This window comes from Zonotrichia albicollis, chromosome 17 (genome assembly GCF_047830755.1).
Source record: "Zonotrichia albicollis isolate bZonAlb1 chromosome 17, bZonAlb1.hap1, whole genome shotgun sequence".
Taxonomy (NCBI): Eukaryota; Metazoa; Chordata; class Aves; order Passeriformes; family Passerellidae; genus Zonotrichia; species Zonotrichia albicollis.
In genome coordinates, this window is record NC_133835.1 from 3,984,106 (window position 1) to 4,012,050 (window position 27,945).

Genomic DNA, 27,945 nt, shown 5'->3' on the forward strand with positions numbered 1-27,945 from the left:
GGAGAGGATGCAGGAGCACAAGGGGGTGGGAGGGGACATGGTGGGTAATGGAGGAGCACAGCAAGGCAGGGAGGGATGGGACACAGCTGATGACAGCACACTGGAAGGGGCATGGAAGGAGGGATGGGATGTGAAGGGAGTGGGGGGAACAGGGGGGATTGGAGGTGGTGAGCGACAGTGGAGCACAAAGAAAGGACAGGACACAAAGGAGGATGCAGGACAGGAAGGAGGGACAAGACATGGTGGCTGATGGATGAGCACAGAAAAGAAGGATGGGACCTGCTGGGTGATGGAGGTGGGTGGCAGGGAAGGATGGGACACAGTAGATCACTGCAAGGAAGGAGGGATGGGTGAACAACAGAGAAGCAGTAGAAGAAGGGTTGAGACATAAAAGAAGATACACAGGAGGGATGGGGTACGGTGGGAACAACGGAAGGAGGAATGGGATGGAGTAGCACAGGAAGGAGGGCTGGGTTGGGTTAGGGTTGATGAAAGAGCACAATAAAGAGGGATGGAACATGGCAGATCAAAGATAAGGGATGAAAGGGATAGGACATGAATGATGACGGAAGAGCCAAAGAAGGACGGTGGGTTTTAGTGGGTGATGGAGGACCTCAGGGTGGAACAGTTTAATGGAATGAACCTGAGGGAAGGCTGGGACCAGCAGGTGGTCAGGGAATCACAGAATCATTAAGGTTGGAAACGATCTCTGAGATCATCAAGTCCAACTGAAGGGCACAAGGGCAGGGAGCCATGGGCAGCAGAGGAAGGGGGATGTGGGTGTGTGTGCAGGCTGGGGTGAGCTGCTGGGCAGGCTGGCATGGCACACGGCAGCTGTGACAAACACCAGCGCACCACAGGGACAATGCAGAGCTGAGGGCAGCCTGGTGACAGTGCTGGCAGTGAGGATCCACAAGGAGCCCTGCTGGTGTGGCACAGCTGGGGTCAGCACATGGGGACCGTGCCAGGGACAGACAGGTGGGTGAGGAGAGCATGGGACACCACGTGTGGGCTGGGCAGCAGGCAGGATGGCAGGAACAGAGGCACAGGATCAGGTCACCCCACACCTCCCTCTGCAGCAGCACTGCCCCAGACAGGACAGGCAGCACGGTCCCCCACCACAGCATGGGAAGGCAGCACCAAGGGTGGGGTGAGGGGTTGCAGGGCCTTTATTCATCACACAACAAGCAGGCATGACACAGGGGTGCAGGATGGGGTGTGCAGAGAGCCTGTCATCGGGGCAGGAGGTGCCCTTCATGCGACCTTGGCATGGGCTGGTGAGAGGAAGCAGGAGGACAGGGCAGGGGCAAACGGCTTTACCCAAAACACCTCAGGTTTCACCCCAGGCTGGGCACTGGCATGTGGACAGGGGCAGAATCATGGAGGGGCTGGAGTAGAATCAGCCACCTCCACATCTCAAGCAAATTTTCCCCACAAATTCCTTGCCAGCCTCATCTCAGCCCCCCTGGGAAATGCTCAGCACCACTATTTACAGAGTAAGACAGAACTGACCAATATTACAAATAATTAAAAGGCAGTTTTAAAAATGAGAAACCACATTCCAAAAAAGTAGAGAGTCTTTTAAAAAAAAACCAAACCAAACCAAAACCCCGATTATCCATGAAAATGCTAAAAACCACCCCGAAAATATCTATGTACAGCAGGAGATTGCCCGTGGCAGTGCTGGACCCAACAACTCCGTGGCAGGCAGGGACACAGCCCGGCCCTGGCTGCTGGTGAGGGTGGGCAGCACCCAGCTGGGTGATGAGGGTGCCCCGGGGGCTGGCTGGGTGCTGCAGGAGCAAAAGGCCATGGGTAGTGGGCCTGCTGGGCCCTGGCTGATGCTGGTGTGTCCGGGGACACTGGCAGTGAGCGGCTGTCACGGAGATGCTGACGGAGGCTGCGACGTGGCAGTGATGCAGCAGCTGCTGCGGGCAGGAGAGGGCAGCAGCCTCGGCAGCACCGGCAGTTCTTTAGAGAAACTGCCAGATGACAATGTGCAGAGGCCCTGGGAGTGGTGTACAGAGCTCCAGAGCAATGCACAGAGCCCTGGGAGTGGTGTACAGAGGTCCAGAGTGATGCACAGAGCCCATGGAACAGCGTACAGAGCCCCTGGAGCACTGTACAGAGCCCCAGAGCAATGCAGAGCCCTTGGAGCAGTGGATGGAGCCCCTGGGGCAATGCAGAGCCCTTGGAGCTGTGCACAGAGCCCCCAGAACAAGGCGCACACAGCCCCAGAGCAATGCGTTGAGCCCCAGGCACCTGCAGGCAGCTCCATCTGGGTGAATCCCTGCCTGGCCCCTGGCAGGCGGCTGGAAAATAGGTCAGGCAGCTGCCTCAGAAATCTCTGTTCTCTCCTGGAGCTGCACAGGGGAACCAACGCTGCTCTGAGTGGGACTGGATCGCAGTCCCCCAGCCCCAGGAGCTCTGCAGTGCTGTGGGGGCTGTGGCTGCTGCCCCCTCCCTCCCTGGGTAAGGCTTTTTCTGGTGGTGACAGAGGGATGTGCGGCACAGACCACGGGCCACGCTGCAGCCTCCCAAACCACAATCTCTTAATCCAATTGGTGCCTCTCCAAAGTAGCTCATTTCGGTATTTTTAAAATGCACTTGGTTTTACATTGCAGGCTGTCCGGAGTTGGGCAGGGCCAGAAGTGGAGAAACGAAAAAAAAAAAAAGAGAAAAGAAAAAAAAAAGAGAAATATGTATATTCAGCACTTGGAGAAGAAATAACTACAAGTGGCCCCAAGCAGGGAGGTGGGTGCAAGGCAGGGGCACCACAACCCCTTGGGAGCAGGGGATGTGCACACACACACACACACAGAGGCACAGGCCACCTCTCCCCACGCTGTGCACCCAGTGATCCCCACCTGCAGCTGGAGGAGCCCGGGGACCACCCGGACCCCTGCCAGCAGCCAAGGGCCTCAGCAGCACCCCAAGAGCAGGAGGGTGGCCGAGGAGGGCCCCCAGCCAGCCCAGCCCGGGTGAGCACAGGGAGCCTCCCTCCTCCTTCCTGCCGGGGAAGCACACTCAGCCCGCGGCTGATGCAACCGCACAGCAATCGGGCAACGGGCCCGGGATGGGCAGGATGCTGCAGCCACAGCCAGCACCAGCACCCTCCATCCGCGGGGTGGCTGCAGCATCACCCTTACAGCGGCCCGGCCCTCCCTATCGACAGCAGCAGCCTCCCCTGGCTGCTCTCCCCTTCTCAGCCCTCGGCACAGCAGGGTCTCGCTGACACTCCCGGTGCGGTGGCACCAGCCAGGATGCCCCGGTACCACCTCTGCACAGGCAGGAGGTGATGCAGCCACCCTGCCAGGGTGTCCCCGCACCCCGGGGCTACCTCTGGCTCCACATCTGCTTCGTAAGCGTCCCCGGGGCCGAGGGGACGTTTAGGAGACAGATGAGCCCGCGCCGCCTCCGCGAGGGGCCCCGCGGGCTCAGCGCGGGCGCTCTTCCGGCAGGACAGTGGATGGCAGGCACGCTGCGTCCCCCGGCCCCCCGTCCTCACTCACTCGAGGCCCCCGGCTTCTCCTCCGCCCTGGGGGGCTCCGCGGGGTGCAGTTTGCACTTGGAGGGGGAGTGGCGGACCGCGGAGCGGGACGGCCGGGCAAAGCACGAGGTGAGGGACTGGGAGCTGCAGTCACACGCCGTGTCCTGCAAAGATAGACAGGGCACAGCGGAGTTAGAGGGGTCAGGCACCCTGTCCCCCGCCACGGCGGGACACCCCGGGGGCCTCTGTGCCTCGTTACCTCGCTGGCTAGAGCCGAGATGAGGTCGGGGTCCCGCAGGGCTGCGTCCTTACTGCCCTGGCCAGGGGACGAGGGCTTGGGGTCCTCGCAGCTGCCCTGCTTGAGGACCTTCTTGTTCAAGACACGGGAGATGTTTTCGTGGTGGGTGGCGGGGCTGGGGTGCTCGGCTCTCTTGCTCTCTTCCCCAGTCGCCTCCTTCTTCTCCTGGGGGGCAGTGGGGCTCTGTGCCCGCCCGCAGACGTTCCTGAAGAACTCCTGCACGAGGCCGTACTTGGGTGCTTCGGGCTTGGCCCGGCTGCTCTCAGGGCAGCCCGGCTTCCAGATGGACTCGGTGCTGCCCGCGTGCTCCACCACGCTGAACAGGCTGGACAGGCCATCGTTGATGTTGCTGAGGACGGGGCTGTCACGGGTGGTGGTGGAGCGGGCCCAGGCAGAGCCGTTCTGCTTGCTCTGGTGCAAGTTCCACAGGCTCCTGTCCTTGGAGGCGTCCAGCTTGGAGGAAGACCTCCTCTGGAGCTTCGGAGAGCCGTATTTTGGGGAGCAGCACGGCCGCTCGATCCTGGAGTGGACCTTATCCAGGGAGGAGGAGATCTGCTTGCTGCGCACGGACACGAGGGAGGAGCTGCGCGGGGACCAGCTCTTGCCATGCATGCCGGCAGCACGGGGCAGGTCGGTCTGCAGGCCCACGCTCACCGTCTGGATGGTCTGTGTGCCCACGTGGGCCAGCCCCACGGTCTGGCTGGAGGTGCTTTTCACCTTCCTCTCGAGCGAGCTGGAGCGGATGGCCTGGCGCACGCAGTTGGTGATCTCCTTCATGTCGTCGCTCATGTTGCCGGAGATCTCCAGGTCGTGCAGCGAGGAGGGGAAGCGCGGCACCGGCGGCACCGCGCTCTCCCCTGTGCCACCATCCAGCAGCTCCTGCTGCTGCTTGGAGAAGTTGCACAGCCACTGGCTGTAGGTGCCCTCGGCGCTGGCCGACTCCTCCGGCTCCTTGGGCTTGGCCATGGTGAACAGGAATCCGGGCTCGATCATGATCTTGCCCTCCTTGTTGTGCACCAGCGGCGCCTCCAGCCGCCGCACCACCGGCGGGCTGTAGTAGATGCGGATCCCTGTCTTGTCGGGGGCCGTGTAGCTCCTCTGGATTTGTTTCTGAGCTGGGTCGTGCCCAGAGAGGCTGCTTGCCCGTGAGTAGTCCCAGGAGGAGATGCCCAGCTTCTCCTTGGCCAGGCTGTCGGGGACAGGTTGTTCGATATTCACATATGTACAGTTGGAGGGAGGGAGGCTGGTGCTGTCCCGGATCCCGTTGGGCAGCATCTGGGTGGTTGAGGATGACTTTTTGCACCGGGCATGGTCACCCAGCCCTGGCACGGTCTTTCCAGAGAGGTAGGGAGAACAGTCGAGCAAGCTTTCAAACTCTGACATGGAGGAAACAGACTTGGTCCTGTGGGAGGAGAGAGGACAGGGATCAAAACAAGGCAGGGAAGAGGATTGGGGACAGCTGAGACACACTGTTCCCACCCCAATGGGACCTTCCTGAGCACCCAGTCCTGCTCCTCACAGGGAGCCCTTTGCTTCCAGGACTATCATGGAACAGGGTTGCATCTCCCCCGTGACTCTCAGGGAAGCCTTCTATGTTCCAGGGGCTATGGAGGCATCAGCACACTCACCTTTTGAGGTTGGTTCCCTTGGCTTCTGCTTCAGAGATTGTCTCCTTGTCTGTGATTTTCTCATTGAGAGCCTAGGAGGGCACAGGAGAAAGCTCCAGGGTCAGAAGGCACAGGACCAGGGCACAGAGATGGGCTGGGGCTCAGGGGCTGCATCTGCTCCCCTCCAGCACCACCAGCTTCCCCACACACCGAGGCACAGCAGTCCTGGGACTGCATGGGGCTTGCTGCAACCACATCTATTTAAAATCAGCTTTTTATAAAAAGAAGCTCTTGGGGGTTCAGCCATGCCCTTCATGCTCACATTCTCCTGGTGTTCTCCCTTGCAGCCTCATTTGCTGTTTAAAGGGGTGTTAATTTGGGTTCATACATCCTCCAATCTAACCCTTAGCACAGATCTGGGCTCCAGGAGCATCCTGAGAGCACTCCACCCTCTCTTACCCACCTCTTTCCAGTTGCTGCCGTGCTTCTCCATTTCAGAGTGCTTCAATGCCCATGGATTGGATCCTTTCTGCAACTGGAGAATGTATTGGTCACTCAACAGGTGAAACATGAGCCTCTCTGGGCAAGCTAAAGCACGAAACATTCTTGGGGCAAGCAGCAGAGGCTGGAGGACACGTGCAGGATGGGGGACACCATACCTGGTTGAGTTTGTTCTGCAGGTCCTTCGCTTGCTGCTCTGCCTGCTGCTGCTCCTCCTTGAAGCGAGCCAGCAGCTCCACCTTCTCCTGGTTCCAGTTCTTCTCGCTGATCTGCAGCTGCTTGGTGAGGTCCATGACAGCGCTGTAGGACTCAGCCAGGAGATGCTGGTGCTCCTCACGCTCCCTCTTCAGTGCCACCTTCCAGTCTGGCAGCGCACGCTCTGCGATCCCTTTGCCTGCCTTTGACTCCAGCTGTGGGGACACGGTGGTGGCTGTGAGGGACCCAGGGCTCCAGTGTGGTGCTGGACATCTCCAGCAAACAGGCAGGGCTGCAGGCATCCCTCTTGCCAGTGCCAGTCCCATGCTGCCGGGCTGGGCAATAAGCATGTCCCCAAGGACGTGACACACACAACATGGCTTGCCCATGGCACAGCCAAGCCATGGCTTGCAGCCACAACATGCCAGCTGGCCAGCAGATGGTCACCCAGCAGGACACAGGCTGAATGTCCTGCTGGCCTGGCTGTGCTCCTGCCTGCAGGACATGGCTCCTGGAGAGGGGCACCATCACCTCAGTGGCCCCCAAGGATGCAGCACCAGTGGGGTGGTGCCACCATAGCTGCTCTGCTTGCTTTTGAGGAGGAGATATGGGAACTGGGGACTCATGCTCTGCCAGGAGAAATCCTGCCTGGAAAGTGCTGGGGAGCAGAGCTGATGTGCAGCCATGGGCTGCTGCCAGCACAGCATGAATGGAAACCTCTCAGCACTGGGAGGGCAGGGCTGAGGGACTGGTGAGACTCATCCAACAGGCAGGAGCTTCCCCCACTGCCCAGGCTGCCCTTCCTCCACCTCCTGCCTTCCCTGCAGCCCTGCATCCCTTCTGCAGCATCCACAGGGATCCTCAGGGTGGGGAAAAGGTGGGCTCTGATGCTGCTCTCAGCTGCCTGTCCTCAGGGGGGATGCTGAGCCCCTGTCCCATCCCACCCTCCCCAGACAGAGGAATAAAGAGCATCCTCTGCTGCTCCACAGGCAGATTTCCATGCCAGCCCCGTTGCCATGGAAACTCTCCTGCCTGAGTGGCTGCTAATTAAGATTCCCACAGTGCCACCCTGCTCCCAGCCCAGCGCTTGGCACAGGGCACAGGCAGACCCCCAGCCCCCCAGCAGGCACGGGGGGGGCTCTGCCAGCCCATGGGGTGCCCAGGGCTCCCACCTGGGCGATGTGGCACTTGAGCTCAGCACGCTCCATCTCCCAGGCAGCCTTGGCCTTGGTGAACTGCTGCTGCAGCTCGCTGGCACCGCGCCGCTCCTCCCGCAGCTCCGTGCACAGCTCCTTCAGGGTCACCTTCATGTCTGCCAGAGTCTTGATGCACTCGTTGGGCTGCAGGAGAACAAGGGTGAGCACAGGCAGCACAAGGGGACTCAACAGGGTGGGACTCTGTGGGAGCTGTCCTCTCTGCATCCCAGCCCTGCAGGCTGCCGCCAAGGTGAGGGACAGGGGAAGCCACCAGGGCAGGGGACCATCCCCACCCAGGCATACACCCCAAGAGGAGCCACCAGCCACAGCAGGGCCTGATCCTACCCTGATCCACCCCCTGGGCTCATGGGGACCCTGCTCACCGTGTTGGGGGTCCAGGTGTCCCCAGCACACATCTTGTTGTCTGCCTGTTGCTGTGGGGCTAGCTCCTCCTCTTCCAGCAGCAGGTACAGCTCCTTCATGCTGTTCACCTGTGGGTGACACCGTGGCTGGGGTGATATGGGGACCCACAGCCCCTGGGCAGGATGGGGGACACCCAAACAGCCCTGGGCAGGACAAAGAGGCATGAGGGACACACCCAACAGTGTGGTCTCCCCTCCATGACAGCCCACTGTACCTCCAGAAAGTCCTCGCCCTCACTGTGCACCACTTTGCCCTGGCGCCAGCGCTTGAGGAACCACTTGAGCTTCATGAAGAGCAGGAGGAAGCTCTGCCTGAACTGCTGGGACTCCTGCACCAGCAGGTTCTTCTCCTGGCTCCAGAACTTCTGCTCCAGCCGCCTCTGCAGGTTGAGGCTCTGCAGCTCAAACTCCCGCCGCAGCAGTGCTTTCTGGTGGTCCTCCTTCAACTATGGAGAGATGAGTGGCTCCAGGACAAGCACTGGTGGCAGCCATGTGATGCTTCCCCCCCAGGGTCTGGGCTGAGCCTGGTGCCAGCCCCATATCCCCATCTGGGGGAGCTTCACCACTCTGGGAACATGCTGGGGACGGGGGAAGCCCTGCATGGCTCCATGTGCAAGGAGGAGTGTGCTCAGCCTTGAAAATGGGACATGAGCCTGGTGCCAGCCCCATATCCTCATCCAGGGGAGCTGCACCACTCTGGGAGCATGCTGGGGGGACAGCAGGGCCATGGGGGAAGCCCTGCATGGCTCCATGGGCAAGGAGCGTGCTCAGCCTTGAAAATAGGACATGCTGTGTGTGCTCCCAGGTGACACCCAAGTCCCCACGTGGGTCATAGGGCTGAGGCTGGAGGTGGCAGTGCCATGGGTTGAGGACAGTTGTCTCTCAGGGGGAGAGGCTGTTCCCTACTCACCTGGCAGATCTTCTGTGAGAAGTTCTCCACCTCGTCCTTCCTCAGCTGCCTCTCCTGTGAGAGCTGCTCCTGCAGCCCCCGCAGGCTCTCGTTGGCCTCGGACAGCACCAGCTGCAGCTCCTTCATCTGTAACAGAAGGGGATGGCAAAGCTGCCCTGCACTTCCCTTGTCCCCAGCTCCCCAAAGCCTGTCCCACAGCCCTCTGGCCGAGGGGACACGGCTCCCAGGCTGTGCCATACCTCGGTGGCGTAGGAGTCGTTCTCCTCAGCCCGGCAGGGTTTGTAGCTCCGGGCATGGGCGGGGTCCGTGTCCTTGGCATGGGGGATGCGGAAAGGGTCGGCGTCCCTAAAATCAGGCTGCTGCATGCGTGGGCAAGTTAATGAGAACAAACCAAAAGAGCGGGAAGGGGGAAAAAAAAAACAAAACAGAAAACAAAACAATGGGTCTCCGAAACAGTAAAGAACTACAAGACAACAAAAAGGATGAGGAGGAGAAGGAGCTTCATCACCATGGCGGGAGACAATGCGGAAACCAAAAGGAAACACAGGATGAGGAGACACGTGGCCTGGATAGTTTGGGGAAAGGGGAAAAAAGAGAGAAAGAGGGAAAAAATGTGCAAACACCAGTTACGGTGCCATGCAGTGACTGGGGGAGACTGGGACCTCGGGCTGGGGGGACCACATGCAGAACAATAGGACTCTGAACAAGGGAGTGTGCTCCAGAAAGGGGCTTGTGCCTGCAGCCCCAACCACCACTGACACCCCTGGCACGAGCTGGGACCCCTGAGGACAGTGGGACAGCAGGGCATGAGCTGCTCTGCACTGCTCCAAAGGTGTTCTCCCCCGGATGCAGATTTGCCCTAAAGCCTTTGCTCTCCAAATTACCCTGCCTGGGTGTTTCTGGGGATGGAGGATTCCTGCAAGTGGGGTCCCTGCAATTTGGGCTGCTTTTGGAGGCTGCAGACTGCTCTCCTCCCACCCAGCTCATCCCCAACAAGCAAAGAGCTTCTGAGACACAATGTTGGTCTAAGCCAGGCAGAGCAGCCAAAACATCAGTCCCTGCTAAGGTGGGATTGCACCTGAGAGCCCCTGGCCATGGGCAGGGCAGCCTTGGCACAACCAGCCTGTGCCAGGATGCCCACTGCCTCCTGCCCTGGGCACACTCTGTTGGAGCAGAGTCCTACCTTGTCCCCGGTGCCACTGGCATGCAGTGAGGTGTTAGTTTGGATTTTGCTCTGGAGAGGCAGGAGGGAGGTTACAGTGGGGATCAGGGTTTGCTCCATTAAAGCAGGAGGAAACGTGGTGGCAAATAAAGCGGCAGCTGCTGTGAGGGATGTGGGAAGAAGCCATACCTGGAAGTCAGAGGCATGCTCTTTGGTGACATCGTGGCTGCTGGGGCTGGAAAAGGAGAACGAGTCTGTGTGCTCCTTGAAGCCACTGGTGAGGTGGTCCACCTTCCTCACGAAGCAGCCCAGGTCCTGCTGGAGCACGCCCAGCCTCATCAGCAGCACGTTCATCAGCTTGGCATCGCTGGGGCTGTCACCACCGCTGCCCACCGCCTCTCCCAGCAGCACCCCCACACACTCATTGTCCAAGCACGCCTTCAGCCCCGCGGTGAACCCGTTGGCATCCGAAATCAACACGTCGATCGCTTTGCTGACCAGCGTCGCCTGGTCCCGGATGCCCAGCAAGGTCTCCAGGTCCTTGGGCTTGAGCAGTTTGGCAGGGCCATCGGGCACTTTCCCAGTGCCCAGCCCCCTGTCCTGCCCGTCGGCCTCACTGCTGCCCACACCGTCCCTCCAGCCGGCGGTGGGCACGCACTGCGCCGAGTCGCCGGCCTCGGCATCGGTCTCCAGCATGGGCCGGGTGCTCTGGCAGGAGGCCAGGTCGCAGCGCTGCAGGTTGGACAGCAGCACCCTGTTCTCGTACTGCAGCTTCTTCACCTTGCCGCTGAGCTCGCTGATCTGCACCTTGGCTGTGGCTAGCTCCTCCTGCGAGGGCTCGCTGACCACCGAGCAGCTGTCCTCCGACAGCGTCACGTCCAGCTCGTGCTCCGACTTGTACTTGCTCAGCTCGTTCAGGAGCAGCTTGTTCTGGTCCTCCAGCTCCAGCAGCGAGCGCCTCAGCAGCTCGGCCTCCTCCTCCACGAACTGCAGGTGCCGCCGCAGCTCGGCCACCGTGTCCCCCGCGTCCCCGGAGACGCCCGCCAGGAACCGCGCGTCCTGCCCCGGCAGCTCCCTGTCCCCCTGGCCCTTCATGTCGTCCATCTCCGCCCGCAGCCCGCGGTTCTCCACCTCCAGCTCCACTATCCTCCTGCTCAGGATGTTGGCTTCCTCCTCCACCAGCTTGAGGTGGACCTTCAGCTCGGCCTCGCGGGAATGGGGGGAGTCAGCCAGCTCCTCCACGGACAGGGAGCTGTCCAGGTCACCGTAGAGGGACCTGTACTTCAGCAGCTCCTCCTTCATGCCATCGTTCTCCTTGGCCAGCTTGGTCAGCTTCTTGCACATCAGGGCTGACTCCTCCTTGGCAAAATGCAGCTGGCACTTCAGGTCTGCGCTGTCCTCCTGGGGACCCAGAGGGGGTGGGTGTTAGAAAGATGCTCCCAGGAACCATGGTGATCCCCAGAGAGCCCTGGGGATGTGCCACCTGTCACAGACATCTTTTAAGAAAAATCCTTTCCTTAGGATTTTTCCTCCTGAGAAGCTGAGAGGCCTCAGGAACAAAATGTAAACATTGATTATCTGCTGTGGAATGCAACAGGTAAATCTTTGACTGGCCCATGCTGGATGTTTGTAATTAATGGCCAATCACAGTCAGCTGGCTCAGATAGAGAGCTGAGCCACAAACCTTTGTTATCATTCTTTGCTATTCTATTCTTTGCTAACCTTCTGATGAAATCCTTTCTTCTATTCTTTTAGTATAGTTTTAATGTAATATAGATTATAAAATAATAAATCAGCCTTCTGAAACATAGAATCAGATTCTCGTCTCTTCCCTCATCCAAGAACTCCTGTGAACACCGTCACAGCCACCCTCCCATGCCAGTCATCCCAGGGAAGCTGCTGGCTCTGCTCCTGGAGGAGGAAAAGCTTTGAGATCCATCCTGGAGACTTTCAGGGCGAGCCTGGAGATGGGACAGGATGCCCTGGATGAGGAGACCTTGGGGTCTTGCCCCAAGAAGGACATTGAGCCACTACCAGGGGTGTGTGGACGAAGTCCAGCCTGATCCACAACAGGGCAGAGGGGAAGGGAAAGGTCTCAGGACTCCACAGGGTTTTTAAGGCTTCCTCTCCAAAACTGCCACTGAAATGCCCTCATCAGGGCTCTGCTTCTCTTGCTCAGCCTCCACTCTCATCACAGGGCAGAGAAGCAGCTGAAAACCTCTCAAAGTCCCAACCCCCAGCCTTGCTGCCACCACCTTGCCAGGGCACTGAAAACCCAGGCAAAGCCTCAGCACCAGCTCACCAGTCCCTTCCCAAGGCCCTCTGCTTCCCAGGACCGTTTCTCCATGTGTTCTTTTTTTATTCAGCAGTTAGGCTCTTGGCTGTCTGCCCAGACAGACCGTTTCTCTGCTCTGGGAGCTTTTTGGATGGAGGACCAGGATTTCCTGACGTCCAGCTCGCAGCTTCCCGTGCCCTGGGGTCACCTGAGTGCTCTGAGCTGTGTTGTGGTCACTGCCAGGAGGGGACTGGCTGGACTGTGCCTCTCAGCTCGCTGCACCCACTGCAGTTGGGCAGTGCGGGAGATGCCCAAGCCCTTTGGCTGGGTGGCTGCTGGCCCTGGTACCCCTCTGCCTGGCTGAACTCACCCCCTTTCCCCCTTTCTTGCTGGAAAAAACAAGCTGCCCCCTTCTCTGGGTGCTCTGCACCCCCAGCCACACCCATGCTCATCCCAAACCCCACAGCAGTATTTACTCTGCTGACTTCCTGCACTGCTCATAACAAGGCCAGGGGTGATGGAAAGGGGGTTCCCATGAGTTTGGGGTGCCATTTATTCCCTAAATGTCCTGCAGTGACCACAGGAACCACCCTGCTGCACTTCCATGCTTGTGCACCGGGACACGACCTCACTAAGGAGCATTAAAGCTGTGCCCCCCTAATTAGGTGAGGAGATTAGGGGAGGGCTGCTGTGGGCAGAGCAGACATGACCTCAGTTCCTGTTTTTCCAGGGGGAAAAAAAAAAGCAGCAACCCAGTGTGTCCCTCTATGGCATCAGCAAAGAGACACACACAGGTCCCCAAGACCACCTGGAGTGCTCCTGGGGTCTGGGGAGATCTCAGTGTTGAGTTGTCCCCTCCCAGCTCCATTTTTGGGGAGTGCTGAAGCTCAGCCAGCACAGCCAGGCAGGAAAGGGGCCCAGGAAGCCACAGATGAGTCACAGCATCTGTGCCACAGGGCCACCAGCCACAGCTGAGCAGGGACAGGGAGCCCATGGGGGTCACATCCAGGGGCATCTGCACCCACCTGGGGAAGCCCAGAGTTCCTGGAACACTGGTCCAAGCAGAATTGGGGCCACTCTGACCCCAAGATGAAGGGCCTTAGTTCCATGGGGAAGCAGAGGGGGCTGGGGTTGTTTCCTGCCCCAGGAGGAGGCAGATGAGGGGCTCAGCTTCAGGAAAGGGGTGATGGAGGAGCTCCCTCACCTCAGGGCAGAGCTGGCTGTAAGTGCTCTCTGGGGAACTGAGGGGAAGGATGCTGGGACCATCAGCTGGCCAGAAAGGGCTCTGAAGAATGGAGTTAAAGGGAGATGATAAATAAGGACTGGAAGGGAAAGTCTTTGAGGGCCTGGGGGTCTCTGTCCTGTGGCTGCACAGAAGGGCCTGTGCCAAGAAGGACACAGGTCACCCAAACCCCTTGGGCTGCTCAGGGCTCCTGCTGGCAGACACTCAGCAGCATGTCAGGAGTGTCTTTCCATGGTCTGCCTCCATGTCCCAGCTTTGGGGGAGCAGATCTGTTCCCCAAAATAAACCCTTCAGGTCTGTTGCCTTTAAAAGAGGATTTTTCCTCCTGCCTTTCTATCCCTGCAACAGCAGCTCTGCCTCTCCAAGCCCTGGTAACAGCATTAGTGAGTCACAGCAGCTCAGCTCAACAGCAAGTGACAGCTGAAATCCTGCTGCCACCGGCAAATCCCCTGAGAGGGCAGGAGTGCTGTGGCCTCCAGCCATCCCCACAGGGACCCTCTGCTCCCCCAGACCTTGTGAAGCTCCCAGGGCACCCTCAAACACAGCTGGAGGGACACAGGCTGCAAGAGCCACAGGAGCAGGAGCAGCTTTGCAATGTCAAAGCCAAACTCCTTCAGCTCCTTACACAGGGAAAGGGTTAAAGCCACTGCTGCTCCATTGATAAATGACACAAGGGAGTGAGTGAGGACAAAGAGGATGGCCCAGCACATCAATCCCTCCCTTATGCAGGGGCTCTGAGAGGCAGCAAAGCCCTGCAAGGGGGGGATGGCACTGCCATGCTCGGATTTGCTCCAGGTCTGGGCTCAGTGTCCAGCTGGCACCATGAGCTGGGGGTTGGGGGTCACTGTGGCATGCCCTGGGTGCTCAGGTGGTACCCTGGGTGCTCAGGTGACACCCTGGGTGCTCAGGTGCTGATACCTGCACAGATGGCTTCTTCTCAGTCTTGCCCAAGGAGCGAGAGCTCCGCTTCTTCAGGGAGTTCTGCAGGAAGAACAGAGAGTTATGATGGCTCTGCACCCCAGCAGTGACAGACGACAGATTCAGCGTGCATGGACATTGGTGCTGACATTCCCAGGTGCTCCTGGACCCCAGGAGAACACCCTAGCCCTGGTGTTCCCTTTGCTTTGAGGCAGCTGGACTGGCAAGCATCACATCATGAGGTTTGGTCAGAAATTCCCCCTGCAGGCAAAGGAGCAGTGAAAAAGCAGGAGTGAGCAGGAAATGAGCCATGGAGAGTGGAGAGGCTGAGTCACTGTCCCTGTCAGGGCTGCATGCAGCAGGGAATCCATGCCCAGGCCAAGGGACAGCTCTCAGGACATTCCAGTGTGGGAGCAGCAGATGATGACATTCCCCATCACCTCCCCAAGCAAGGGATATGTGCTGCTCCTTCAGCAGCATGATGCTGACTCTGCTCTCAAGGTCACAAGGGGACACAAGGGACAATGTCCAGGCTAGTGAGGACAGCTGGGAGGTGGGGAAGGCAGGCAGAGCAGTAAGGCAGAGCAAAAACATGGTAAAAATGGAGGTGCCCAGAGCAGAGCCAGTTATCTGGGGAAGGGAGCTGGGACAAGACCCTCAAGAACATGCACAGAGCCTCCCATGAGTGCTGGCTGATCCATGCAGCTGCCCTGGACCTCTTTCCAAGCTGGTGCTGAGGCCCCCAGCCAGAGAAAGCAGCTGTGAAATGTAAGCTGCTGCCTGTGCCAAGGTGCAGGGCTCCAGGCTTTCCTATTAAGGCCACGACCATGCCTGGAGCTGCTGGAGCTGCAGAGCCTCTCCCAGGGGCTGCTAGTGCCACATCACATCCCTCACCCACACCCTGCTGGGGACTGCAGCAGGCAAAGGGCAGCTCCAAGGAGCCCCAGGCACAGCACCCTGCGGCAGATGTGGCTGTCACTGCTCCACCCTGGGGTGCCCTCAAAGCCAAGCTTGGTGTGGCAGGCTTGGCATGGGGTACCCAGATTGATCCCACTTTTTCTGACCCCTTTAGGAGACAGGAGAGGGGGAAATGCCTGTGCCTTTGGGAATGATCCCCTAAAATTATCCAATTATGGGAGAAACCTCTTGGAAGGGAGGGATAATCAGCCCCTAGGGGTGAGTGCAGCCCTGCACAGTCCCTGGCTCTGGCTGCTAACAAGCTCTGCCAGGCTCTGTGCCCTGCAGCAGCAGGGAGGAGGAGGGCTTTTAGCTCACTTTGTCTCATGTTTGCCTAATTAGCACTCTGCAATCAGCCAGTAACCCCAACGCCCTTGCTAGCCTGGGGGTGTGCCATGCTGAGCTTGGGGACCATCTCTGAGCCAGCAGTGTCCCCAGGGCTCAGGCAGCTGCAGGAGGGGCTGTGTCCCACCCCAGCCCCTTCAGCAGTGCCTGCCTCTCAGAGTTCCCCACAGAACCACTTCCCCTGCCTGTTTTCCAGTGAGCGAGAGCTCCAGCCCAGCTCCCAGAGCTGCCATTTGTTATTCAGCCCAGCTCCCAGCTGCAGGGAAACCCATTTCACGGCTGTTAGCAGGGCTGTGCAAGGCACCAGTGTGGGGGATGCTGCTGAGTGTCACCAGCACGGCCATGGCTGACAGGGGATGGCTGCAGCTGGATCCTGCAGCCTCCCAGGAGCTGGGCTTTTAGCAGGGATGGCCCCAGAGATGCCGAGCTGCCTGTGCAGGAAGCACAGTGGGGAAGTGAGAGCCTTCCCTTGGCTGTGCCTCCTCCTCCACACTGCCCTGAGGCTCAGCCAGAGCCATCCCGAGGCTCCCCGGGGACCAAAGGCATCCTGGGCAGTAGGGAAGTGGGTTACAAGGGCTCTGCAATGGATCTCAAGTCCATGCTGTCACCAGGATGCCTTTCCTGTCACTGAGATTGACACAGATCCCAGCCAGAAGCTGGTTGCAAACAGAGCGTGACATGGAGTGCCCTGGATCTGTGCATGTGGGTACATTTGTGACTGCCCAGGGCACAGAGGGGATTGTGCAGCCACCCAGCTCCACAGCAGCACTGGGACACTGCTGGCACCTGCAGGATGCAGCCAGCACCAGGCTCTCTGCCAGGGACAGGGACCCCACACATCATTTGGAGCTTTGCCCAGATGGAATTGGGCACGGCCCAGGGGGCTGGGCTGAGCAAGTGGCCAGGGACATATAAAGTGTCCCCAGAGCAGTGGGGAAGTCCCAGAGCCCCCCCTGGCTGGGGCAGAGCCAGCAGGGTGGGATGGAGCACGCCGAGGGCAGGTGCTGCTTGGGTTTCACAAGCATCTGTAGCACGGTTTGAGTTTCAGTGACTCAGGCAGGGCTGGGGGATCCCATGATGCAGGGCCAGGACACCTGCTACGAGCAGAGCCTTGGGGACACCTCCTGGTCCCACTCACCTCTCTGAGCTTGTCCATCTCGTTCTGCACCACCTGCTTGGCCAGCTCTGTCTCGATGAGCCGCTGGCGCAGCTCCTCGTTCTCCTCCTCCAGCCGGATCCTCTTCTTCTCCACCACCTCCAGCTCATTGTGGAGCCGCACTGAGACGTCCTTGGCCACCTGGGGACACAGCAGGGCTCTCACCAGACTGGGCACAGTGTGCAGGGGGCTGAGACTCCAGCTCCTGGGCACCCACAGTCCTCATGAGGAGATCACCAGGCAGTTACTCCTCAGGGGGAGATACTGGTCCTTGTATCTGTCCCTGCTGTGACTGCTCTTGTTCCTTCACCAGCTGCAAGGCTGCCCTGCATCCCCATCCCCTGGCCAAATCCTGCCTTCCCCAGCCCTAGCATGATGCTGGGAGACATTAATCACCTTTTTCCCACAGCACAAAGCTGGAGAAGCCCCCAGCAGGCTGGAAGAGCTGGTAGGCAGCAGCAGAGCAGGCAGCCTGTCGCTGCAGGCAGCAGCTGTGCTGGCCAGGAGAAAGAGGAGCTGCTGCATCACATTACAGAAAAAGCAGCAGCTGCCCCAGGGTGAAGAGTGCCTACATCACTCCCAGAGCTCCCCCTCTCCAGATCCCTGCACAGGAGCACTCCCCAGCATAAAGGGAGCTTAATAACACAAAACATTCACTCCTGCATTTGCAGGACAGCAAAACTTGTCCCAAACGCCACTGGTCTCTTGCACAGCCTGGGATATGAGCACTGTGGAGGTGTCCTAAATGCCACTGCTCTCCTGCACAGCCTGGGATATGAGCACTTTGGAGGCAGCAGCAAGCCCTGCTGCAGGATCTCAGGCCATGGGGCTGGGCTCTGCTCCCCCGAGGATGGGCTGTGCTTTCTTTCCCAGAAAGGGAGAAGCTGGAGGGGTGTTTCTGGCAGCAGCCACCCAAGCTGGGGGGGAGCTGATGCTGATGGGTGGTTTGGGGAGGGGATTGGGGCCCCAGCAGGGATGGGCAGCGAGGAGGGTTCACAGCCCAGCATTTGTGGCACGTCTTGGCTCCAGGACTGGCTGTTTTCTGCTCAAAAAACAAAGTCAGTCCTCGAGCTGTTGCACATCCATCCCGAGCTGTCTCTGAGTGCCACCGCACCCCCTCTTGGCAGCAGGCTCGCTGGTGAGAGCCCTCAGCAAACACTCACCAGGCTCCTGGAGGGCGAAGCAACGTCACCCTGCAGAAATCCTCCTGTCCCTGCCCCAGCCCCACGTGCCACCATGCCTGGGGCTCTGCAAGGTTTTCCTGAAGGCCGAGAGAAGCAGCTCCCAAGCCTGCAGGGTCCTGGTCCCTGCACACTCATGATGCTCCATCCTGCAGTGGTGGCCCCATCACATCCCCACAGGAGCAGGACAAGGGAGCTCAGCCCCAGGGCACAGGGCTGGGCTGGGCTCCAGCCTGCCCAGGATGAGCCTCACATATTTCAGGCAGTTTCAGGCACATTCTCAGGCAGTGCTGGCCCTCTCCACCACCAGGACCCCCTCAGACCTGTGAGCTGAAAGCACTGCTCCCCACTTCCCACATCAACACTGCTAGCAGGGAATTGTAATGCCTCCAACCAAACTGCACATCACAAACTGCACATCCTCACAGAGCTCCCTGCGCCCTGACATCCCCTGCCCACAACTCAGCAAAACCCCCTTGTGGGGGGTGTCTGGGTGGGGAGGAGCCCTCCCAGGCTGACCTTGACGTCCTGCTCGAGGCTGTGGATGAGCTCTCCGTCCACCTGGCCGGTCTGTGCCACGCGCAGGCTGCGGCGCTCGGCCTTGCGCAGCCGGTACTGCAGGATGCGGCACGTCTTGCTGGCCTGGTCCAGCTGCTGCCTCAGCTCCTGCAGCTGGTACACGTCCTCCTCCATGTAGACATCCCGCATCTCCAGCATCTCGGCGCGCAGCTCCTCGATCTCATCCTGCAGGGAGATGGTGGGTTAGACCCTGCGGCTTGCTCTGCTTGCTTTTTGCCTGTGATACCGCCCCACCATGGCTCTCCATCATCCATCCATCCATCCATCCATCCATCCATCCATCCATCCATCCATCATCCATCCATCCATCCATCCATCATCCATCCATCCATCCATGGATCCATCATCCATCTATCCATCATCTATCCATCCATCCCTCCATCATTCATCATCTATCCATCCATCCATCCCCCATCCATCCATCCATCCATCCATCCATCCATCCATCCATCCATCCCTCCATCCATCCATCCCTCCATCCATCCATCCCTCCATCCATGAGCCATTTTCACAGGTCTCCAAGCCCAGTCCTTGCAGAGCAGGCTCAGAGCCAGCTGGATGCCGTCACCCAGGGGTGAGCCAGTCACGCGGGGGGGAACAGCCAACAAAAGCGCCTGAGAGTCTTTGTGGTAAAAGAAAGAGGAAGGTGGGGGAGGGAGAGGAGATGCAGGAGCAGCTCAGGCAGCAGCTACAGGGAGAAAAAATTAGGTTATGTTTGGAAAAGATGTGTCAGGGAGGCAGGCGAGGGAAGGAGGAGACGGCAGGCGAGGACAGCTCTTAGGGGAGGCATTGTGGGGACATGAACCAGATGCCACCAGTGCTGGGGACCAGAGGCTGCCTCTTGTTTTGCTACCAAGCAGCAGCCCTTGGGCTGGGTCCCTGTTCCACCTCTTCCCAGCCTCATCAGCTCTCCCAGTGAGCTCCTCCAGCACAGCAGAGCCTCTGGCACAGAGCAATTGCATCAGTGCCACAGCAGGGCCAAGGGTGACATCCTGCTGGCACCAACACTGGCCCAGAGCCTCCTCTGGGGATGGGGCACACGACTGCTGTGGGGTCCCCAGTGCCACCTCCTGACCCAGAACAGGACTGTGGTCATGGGGATACTCAAGGACTGTCCCCTCTGCTCCCCAGGGACTGACCAAGCTCTGTCCACGTCACCATGAACATGGTGCCAGCCCAAATCCCCCAGGCAAACACTCCACCCACCACACCAGCCGTCCTCCTTGACCAGACCCAGTGGGACCAGGGATCCCTCCTGGGAGGGATCAAGCATCTGCTGTCCTGCCAAAACCCCTGCCACTAAAGACTCCTGACACTGCCAATGCCACTGCCACTTGAGAGTGGCTCACACTGCCACTCTGCACCGTGGCATGCTCAGGGAGGGAACAAAAGGCTGTGGCACAGGATTGGGGATGCTCAGCCCCGATTCCCGCTGGGCAGAGGGGACAGAGGACTGTCCCCTCATTGCTGTGACAGTGCCCTAGAGCCCGAGATGGCAGCTCTGTGCTGGCTCTGCCAGGCGCTGGCACGGTGGCTGCCACACTCGCCCTGCCTGACAAAGCCCCAGCTGCAAGAACTGCCCGAAAGGAGCAGCCAAGCCTGGGGAAAGGGCCTGCAGCTGCAGGGACGAGTCACAGTCGCTCACTGTTGGCTTTAAACACTTTGTAACAAAGAAAGAACCTCAATTAGACAATCCCGGATTATCCCCTGGCCTGGGAGCCGGTGGCACCATGGCCACCAGGGTCCTGCCACCCTCTGCTGCTCTGCTTCCACACAGAGGGTCCTGAGAACAGATCTGCCTCTGTTCTGTCTCAGAACACAAACAGCCCCGAGGCTCTGAGATGGGCACAGGGATCCTGGGGACAGACAGGCTGTTCAGGGACAGCCAGAGACTGTGCTGTGAAGGGGCATCACTGCAGACATGTCTGAGAAAACCTCCTGGACAGGTGTGAAACCGCCCAGGAACAAACCACATGTTCCTGCAAGGGCTGGGATGCACCATGGGGTGACAAACTCAATGGGAATCCCCCACCAGCACTGCCACCTCCTCACCCTGGCAGGGCCACAGCAAAACCCCCATAAAGCAAACCAGGAGAGCTGATTTGTGGCATCTATTCCTTGTAGAGCTTTTGTAAATAAAAAGGCATTATGGATTGCAGGTGAGCAGGCACACTGCAGAGGGTGGGGAAAACCCTTCCTTTCACCACCAAAGAATCGTGGCTTGAATACAACTGCAATCCTCCTTCAGTGCTCACCATTCCAGCTCTCACTTGCCATGTGGCTTTCCCAGGCAGCAGCTGAGCAGGGCAGGGAGCAGGGACCTTGGAAAAAACCCAACCACATCTTGCATTTGCTGGAAGAAAGCCTGGCCTTGCCCTGCTAAGAGCTCCTGCTTGTTTATGCTTTGGGTTGTAGCAACCGTTATTTTAGGGGGAGGCTGAGTCCAGCCTGGGCAAAACCTGGAAATGCAGCCAGGGAGTGGGGCTGGGGGGATCTGCAGCACAGCAGGGCCTGTCTTTTCTCCAGCTGCAGGAATTCACCCACATCCACAACCTGATAAATCCTCTGAGTGCATGCAGCCGGCATCCACAGCCTGCCCCAGTTTGCCCCACGGAGGTAAAGCATGCTGCTAAGCCACAGTAAAGGGATTAGGACTGGAGAGTGGAAAAATGCCAGGGAGAGAGCTTGGAGGACAGAGCTGATCTGCTAAGGCAGCACATGGGGGTGCACTGGGGTCCCCTCACAGCTTCAGAGGTCTGTGATGGCCACAGAGCCTCACCCTTTGCACATTTTCTGGAACTGATGCCTAACCCAGCAAAAAATAAAAAAAAATTGGATTAAGGTGAGAGCAGAACAAGGAGAGGGGAGGAACCCCACAGAAACATCCCAAATTCAGGGGTGGCATTGAGCAATGTAAATGATGTTAAATTAAGTGTGACATGGTGACAGGTGGGCACAGAGGAGGAGATAAATGACTTCTCTCCACCACAAATGCCCTGGGGACTGCCCTGCTGCTCCATCACCCTGTAAACAACAGAATGCCCATCCCTATGGGAGTCACAGCCTCCCAGCACCCATGGGCTGCACCCCTGCTTGTCCTCCAGGATCACCCAGCACTGCACCCTGCTCACCCCATCTCTGCAGCAGCAAAGATTTCACAGGTTGTTCAAATTCAACGATTTTTTTTACACTAGAAATCTCCTGTCTCGGAAAAAACGCTGGGAAGCTGCAGTCCAGAGAGACTCATTTGGATGCCCCAGGGATTGTTGCAGAAGCAAACAGCCCATTTCGTGGCTACAGGAGCCAGGTTATTCTCAGTGGAGGAGCTCAAAAGACAACCTACCTTCATCCTCCTCTGCACAAACCTCAGAGACACTGTCTCTCCCTGGGGAGATTATTAAGGAAGCTAAGGAGCGGAAAGGTGGGATGCAAAGTGCCTGTTTGCAGCTCAGGAAAAAGAAACCATGCATTTTTAGAGCAGGAGGAGGCAACAGCTGTGTCCACATATGCACTTGAAGGACATCAGCTCTTTCAGGAAGGGCTGAGCTTTGGGGTGATGACCCTGAGCAGTGACAGGGACCAGTGGAGATGGCAGAGCAAAGTGCAGACCAGACCAGAAGCAGAATTAAACCTTCAGATCTCCTACCCAAGCCTGACTTTGGCTCCTGCAAGGATGCAGCAAGCTCTGAGCAGAAAGGGTGCACACACTGTGCAACCAACCTAGCAGGACCTGCTATCTCCAAGGAGCAGAAAACAGCAAGGGACACACAACAGCCTCATGCATTGCAGCCATGGCTGGCTGTGCCTGGCTGATTGTGGCAACCTTGGCAGGCAGGCCTGAGCTTTAGGGTGATAACCCTGAGCAGTGACAGGGCAGGAGAGGGACCAGCAGAGATGGCAGAGCACACCTCAGAGTGCAGACCACACCAGAAGCAGAATTAAACCCTCAGATCTCCTACCCAAGCGGAGTTACACACTGACTTTGGCTCCTGCAAGAACGCAGCAAGCTCTGAGCAGAGAGGGGGCACACACTGTGAAACCCAGCAGGACCTGCTATCTCCAAGGAGCAGAAAAAAGCACAGGATACAAAACAGGCTCATACAGCACAGTCACAGCTGGCTGTGGCAACCTTGGCAAGCACATCCCAGCAGCAGCAGCCTGCCCATGGAGGATGGGCAGCATTTTGGGGGGCACACCCTGCAGTTTCCCCCCAAACCTCAGCAGAGGAGGAGGAAGGGTGGGAGCAGGCTGGGTGTGAGGCAGAGGAGCCTTTGTGCAGAGCTGGCTGTGCTGGCAGGGCTGTGCCTGCGGCTGGCCCCGTGCAAAGATGGGGATTACAGTGCAGGAGAGCAACAAGCACGGCTCCCTCCCAGATTACAGCACAAAAGCAGCAGCTTTCAATTAACTCTGAGCAGGCAGCCCGGCAGGCAGCACAGGGAATTATGCCTGAATTTGCTAGGGGGGAAAAAAAAAAGAAAAACCAGAGGGGATTTTTAAAGGAAACTGCCCAGGGTGCTCAGGTATGGGAGATGCAAGGGGAATGCAGGAAAGGCAGCACACCACAAGCCCATGGCAGGGTGAAAGGATGGGCAAGGCACACCCATGTCACACACAGGGGTTTCTCTGAGTGCATTAACAGCAGCTCTGACAGCCAACACTGGCCATCCATGTCGTGCTGATCCCTGCCCCTGGCTGGCATGGCAGCTCCCCCTTGGTAATGGGAGTGAGGGGAAAAAATCAACATTTCTCAGCTTTACACCTGCCCCCATAAATTACCAGGAAAACAGCTGGGGGCTCTCTGCAGCCCATCCCATGCTGTGCAGCATCCAAAAAGGCAAGAGGCTGCAAAAGCCCTTGCAGGGTGGCTGCTTGACAGAGCTCTGCTCCCCAGCTCTGCAGGTGGCTACTGGGGCTCCCAGGCAGAGCAGGGACTCAGTGCCAACCAAGCTGCCCAGACACAGCCCCCAGTAACCCTGTGGGGGCTCTCAGAGAGCCCTGGCTGGTGGCATGACTACCTTGGGGGAAACAAGGCACCCAGCCACATTAAATGTCTCTCCACAGAGCTGGGAAATGCATGTGAGCCCCAGGGGATGTGGGATGACTCAGGGAGGGAGCAGGAGGGGGACAGGCAGCAGGAAAGGGCACTCAGCTCCCAGGGTTACACGGCTCTTGCCTAAACCCCTTCCTTTGCAGAGGAGAGGAGAGGGAGAGGCTTTGCAGGCATCCCCTCCCCTTGCTCCAAACCCTCCCGTGCCCACTCTTTGTCTGCCTGTCCCTCTGCAGCTGCTGCCGTATCACATCTCACATTTTCCAGCCTGCTGAGCAGGGCTGGGAGCTGCTCTCCATCACACAGCTCAGCAACAGCGAGCTGGGGCAAGGACACCGAGCCACCGCCTCCCTCCCTCCCCAGGCTGCCAGGCTGCCTCTGAAAACAGCCCTTTTTGGGGAAACACTCAGAATAACCCCTCCAGGGGGGTCACAGCAGGTGCAGAGAGCTGAGAGCAGCGGCAAGAGGAGATCCCAGCACAGCCAGAGCAGGAGGAGGAAAGCAGAGCCTTGCACAAATGTGGGGTGCAAAAAGAAATGGGTAAAATGTGCTTAAACAAGTGGGTTTTATATGGCAGCTGAGGGAGGATGGGATGTGAGCTGGCACTGCTGGAGCTCTGCTGGGAAGCTCCCAAGCCCAGCGTGCATCACACGGGTGTAGTAGCACCACACACGCCTGGCTCGTGCCACAACGTCACCAAAGCCCTCCCTCCCACCCCCAAAAACCTTCATCTCGCTCCAAATACGCACTGGTGCTGATGAATACGTGACAAAAATATTCATCTGCAGCTTTTTGGGTGAGTCCTAGGAAATAAGTCACCTGGGATAAGTCTGATTCATCCACACCCGAGATGGGCAGTGCCAATCCCTCGGGTTAGGGCTTTATTTTTGTTTTTAATCCTGAAATGCCTGAATTTTTAGCACAGATGGCACAAGCCAGCACTCTGCTGCAGCCCAGCCCAGTTTTCTGCTCCTTGCTGGAGAAACTAGGCAAATCTTCCAACATTTTTTGGACCATGAGAGGTGTGTGCACTGGGCTTCTGCCCAGCTGGAGCCAGGGCAGCACCCCAGCCACCTCCTACTCCAGAGTTAGCAAAGTGAGCTACAACATGGAAACATGGATATAAGCAGGATGCACATGTCCTGGCAAAGAAGGGATGATGCCAGCATCCCCATGGCCATTCCTGGTGCATGCCTCCAGCAGCTCTGCCCTCTCCCACTGCCCCTGGCCAGGGGGTTTCAGCTGCCAGCCCTCAGGGCAGGTAAATCACTCGCTCCCTGCTGGCCTGCAGCTTGCCAGGAAGGAGATCACGTGGCAATGGAGGAAGCAGGAATGGCAGCACTCGTTCTTGGAAGCCCAGGGGCCTCATCTGTATTTTTCCAGCCCCCAGTAAATCAAAGCCTTTAAGCTGTTGCTGCTAATTTTGGCAGGAGTTGGGACAGCAGCCGTGCACTGGGGCTTTGCTGATGGACAAAGGGCCTGATTGAGCATCTTCCAGTGCATCACCCAGTGCCCACCTCGGGCTGGAATCCTGACACTTCCACAAACTTGGGCAGCAGCAGCGGAGAGCTGGCCTGACTTGCAGCCTGCAGCACCCTAAGGGCAGCTGGGGAGCCCTGGTACCCAGCCCTGAGCTTGCCAGCAGCTGACTGCCCAAACAGCTCAGCCACAGCTCCACCATGAAGGAGAGCAGAGGGCACCAAATCCCTGCAGCCACCCCAGGACGTGGCACCTGGTGGGTGCTGGTGCCCACCAGGCTGGTGTGTGATGATGGCTCTGTGTCCCTGTCCCCTCACAGCACGTCTGCCCCTATGAACCAGGCAGACCTGGAAAATGGCCCCAGGGAGCACAGGAACCAATGGGAAGAAGAGAGCTGGAAAATGGCCCCAGGGTCTGGCAGCAGCAGCAGGGAGAGCAGCAGGGAGCCATGCCCAACTGCCAGGCCATGCCCAGCTGCACAGGGTCAGGTTATGCCACACTGTGTCCCAGGCTGAGCACATCCATACCATGCTGAGCTGTGCCAGCCCAGGCTGTGCCAAGCCTGGCCATGCCAAGCTGGGTCCATGCTAGGCTTGGTCGTGCTGCACCCAGTGTGCTGTGCCAGGGTGGGTCATGCCTGGCTAACCTGCCCACATTGTGCCAAAGGCTGCCTGGTGCCAAACCATGCCATGGAACACTGAGCTGAGCAGTGCCACACCACGCTGGACCATGCCCAGCTGGGCCATGCTGTGCCAAGCTGAGCTCTGCTCTAAGTTCAGCATGGCCATGCCAGGCTTAGACAAGCCAGACCCTACATCCAGTCATGCTATGCTGTGCCAAGTTAAGCCCAGCCACGGCATGGCAGGCCAGCATTCTCTGGCTCTGCCATGTTCAGGGATGCCATGCTGGGCTGAGCCATGCCAAGCCCTGCACCCAGCCATGCTGTGCTGTGCTGCTCATCTGAGCCATGCCAGGCTGAGCTGAGCTGTGCCCTGTGCCCAGCCATGCCCTGGGATGCTGAACTCCACCAGGCTGGACCCAAGGATGCTGTGCCACATGGAGCTACACCTTGGGATGCAGTGCCATGCCATGTCATGCCATTGCCAGGGATGCTGTGTCATGCTGAGCCATGCTGTGCCATGCCATGCCATGCTATGCCATGCCATTGCCAGGGAAGCTGTGCCATGCTGCCCTGTGCACAGGGCTGCCATGCTGTGATAACCACGGATGCTCTATTGTGCTCAGGGATGCTGCACCATGCTGAGCCATGCCCTCAGATGCCCGGCAAAGCTCTGGGGACGTTAAACCACGCTGGGATTTTTAGCCAGGGGATGCTGACCCTGACTGACCCGTGCCCTGGGATGCCATGCGGTACCACTACTGCCCAGGGATGCCACATCACACCGAGCCGTGCCAGGGATGCCACTGCACACCGAGCTGTGCCACGGATGCCACGCCGAGCCAGGGACATGACTGCACACAGAGACAGGGATATGACTGCACACAGAGACGTGGCAGGGATGCCACACCGAGCTGTGACAGGGATGCCACCCCGAGCCGTGCCCACCTTGAGATAGTCGTTCTCGGAGCGCAAGTCCTCCAGCTCGCGGAGCAGCCCGTCGGTGCCGGCGTCCAGCATCTCCTCGGTGAGGTCGGAGAAGGCGAGCGAGGTGCTGAGCTGCAGGCGGCTGCTGGCCACGGAGGCGGCCGAGGGCTCCTCGGGCAGCGGCGACGCCTCTCCGGCCGAGGGCGGCGGCGGCGGGGCGCTGCCCGGGGACTCGCCATCGCTGCCGCTCAGCCCCAGCTCCAGCGACAGCAGCTTCGCCTCCTCCGAGGCGCTGCAGTCCGACACCTCCGAGCTGCTGTCGGTCAGCCCCGAGCCCGGCCCGGGCGCGGCGGGCACCGAGCGCGGTCCCGAGCCGCTCCTCCTGGCCGCGGGGGCCGCCGTGTCGGCTCCGTGCCGCCGGCCCTTGGGCCGCACCGCGCCGCGCCCCGCCGGCCCCTTGCCGCCGGCCCGGGCCCCCGGCGGGCCCCGCTTGTCGGCTCGCCCGTCCTTGCTGCCGCCCGGGCGCCGCGGGTGCGGGTGCGGGTGCGCGCCGCTCGCCGCCAGCCGCGGGGCCGCGCCCGGGTGTCCCCCGCCGCCACCGCGCCGGCTCTTGGCCAGCGACCAGCCCGGCACCTCCTTGGGGCGGGCGGGCGACGGCGCCCGCTGCGGCTTCTTCTTCCTCTCGGGGAGCGGCGGCGGCGGCGGCGGCGGCGCGGGGGGACCCGGCTGTGCTGCCGGCGCGGCCTCCATGTCCCGCTGCGCTGCGCTGGGCTCGGCCCCGGCTGCGGCTGCGGCCCCGGCCCGGCCCCGGCCCCGGCTCCGCCCGCCGCCGCCGGGCGGGGACGAGCGCGGGCGGCGAACAAAAGGCGGCGGAGGGAGTGTGTGGGGGGAGGCGGGGGGCGGCCGTGCTGGCGGCAACAGCGACCCCTCCGCCCGCCCGGAGCCGCACCAGCCCACCCTACCCCGGCGGATGGGGCATCCCCGTGGGTAGAGCATCCCCGGGGTGAGGGGTGCCCCGCGGGTGTCTTCAGCAACGCGTGTTCTTTGGGGAGCCGTGACAAGGCAGGCGGAGCATCCCTGGGGACAGGGTCCCCTCGTGTGTCCCCTGCAGAGCGGGTTGCTGCGGTACCCCTGCGGATGAGGGTTACTCTGGGGTATTTCAGCTCCTGGGACACCCCCGAGGGTAAATGTCCCCGAGGACAGGCCTGGGGAAGGAGGTCCCCAGGGTGTTCCTGTAAGCGCAGCTCCTCCGGGGCAGTCTCGGAGGTGAAGATCCCCGAGGGACACTGAGTGTGACTGTCCCCCGGGGCACCACTGTCACTGCAGGGCATCCTCTGAGCTGGAAGTCCCCCATGTTCCCCGTGGGTGGGAGCTCCCTGGCCACCCTGAGCCGCCTCCGCTCCCCTGACGCTGCCCAGGGCCGCTGCAGCCTCCTCCG

The 27,945-nt window shown here is 59.6% G+C and overlaps 1 protein-coding gene across 2 annotated transcripts; it reads right to left on the reverse strand.

Moving 5' to 3' along the window:
- Positions 1 to 27,493, reverse strand: MTCL2 (microtubule crosslinking factor 2). Of its 2 annotated transcripts, none has more exons than XM_074553808.1 (16): positions 26,529 to 27,493; positions 18,376 to 18,600; positions 16,658 to 16,816; positions 14,218 to 14,280; positions 9,971 to 11,182; positions 8,859 to 8,975; positions 8,620 to 8,745; positions 7,925 to 8,155; positions 7,671 to 7,778; positions 7,264 to 7,431; positions 6,055 to 6,306; positions 5,859 to 5,930; positions 5,417 to 5,487; positions 3,750 to 5,190; positions 3,513 to 3,654; positions 1 to 2,625 (listed from the first exon to the last, which is right to left on the reverse strand). In XM_074553808.1, exons 1-16 carry the CDS (start codon positions 27,255 to 27,257, stop codon positions 2,597 to 2,599), a joined length of 5,145 nt encoding a protein of 1,714 aa, XP_074409909.1. In that variant the 5' UTR covers positions 27,258 to 27,493; the 3' UTR covers positions 1 to 2,596. The 2 variants fall into 2 exon arrangements, with proteins under 2 accessions (XP_074409909.1, XP_005490024.3); XM_005489967.4 differs by having other exon boundaries at positions 8,859 to 8,978; positions 26,529 to 27,490.
- Between the last annotated feature and the right edge of the window lie 452 nt (positions 27,494 to 27,945).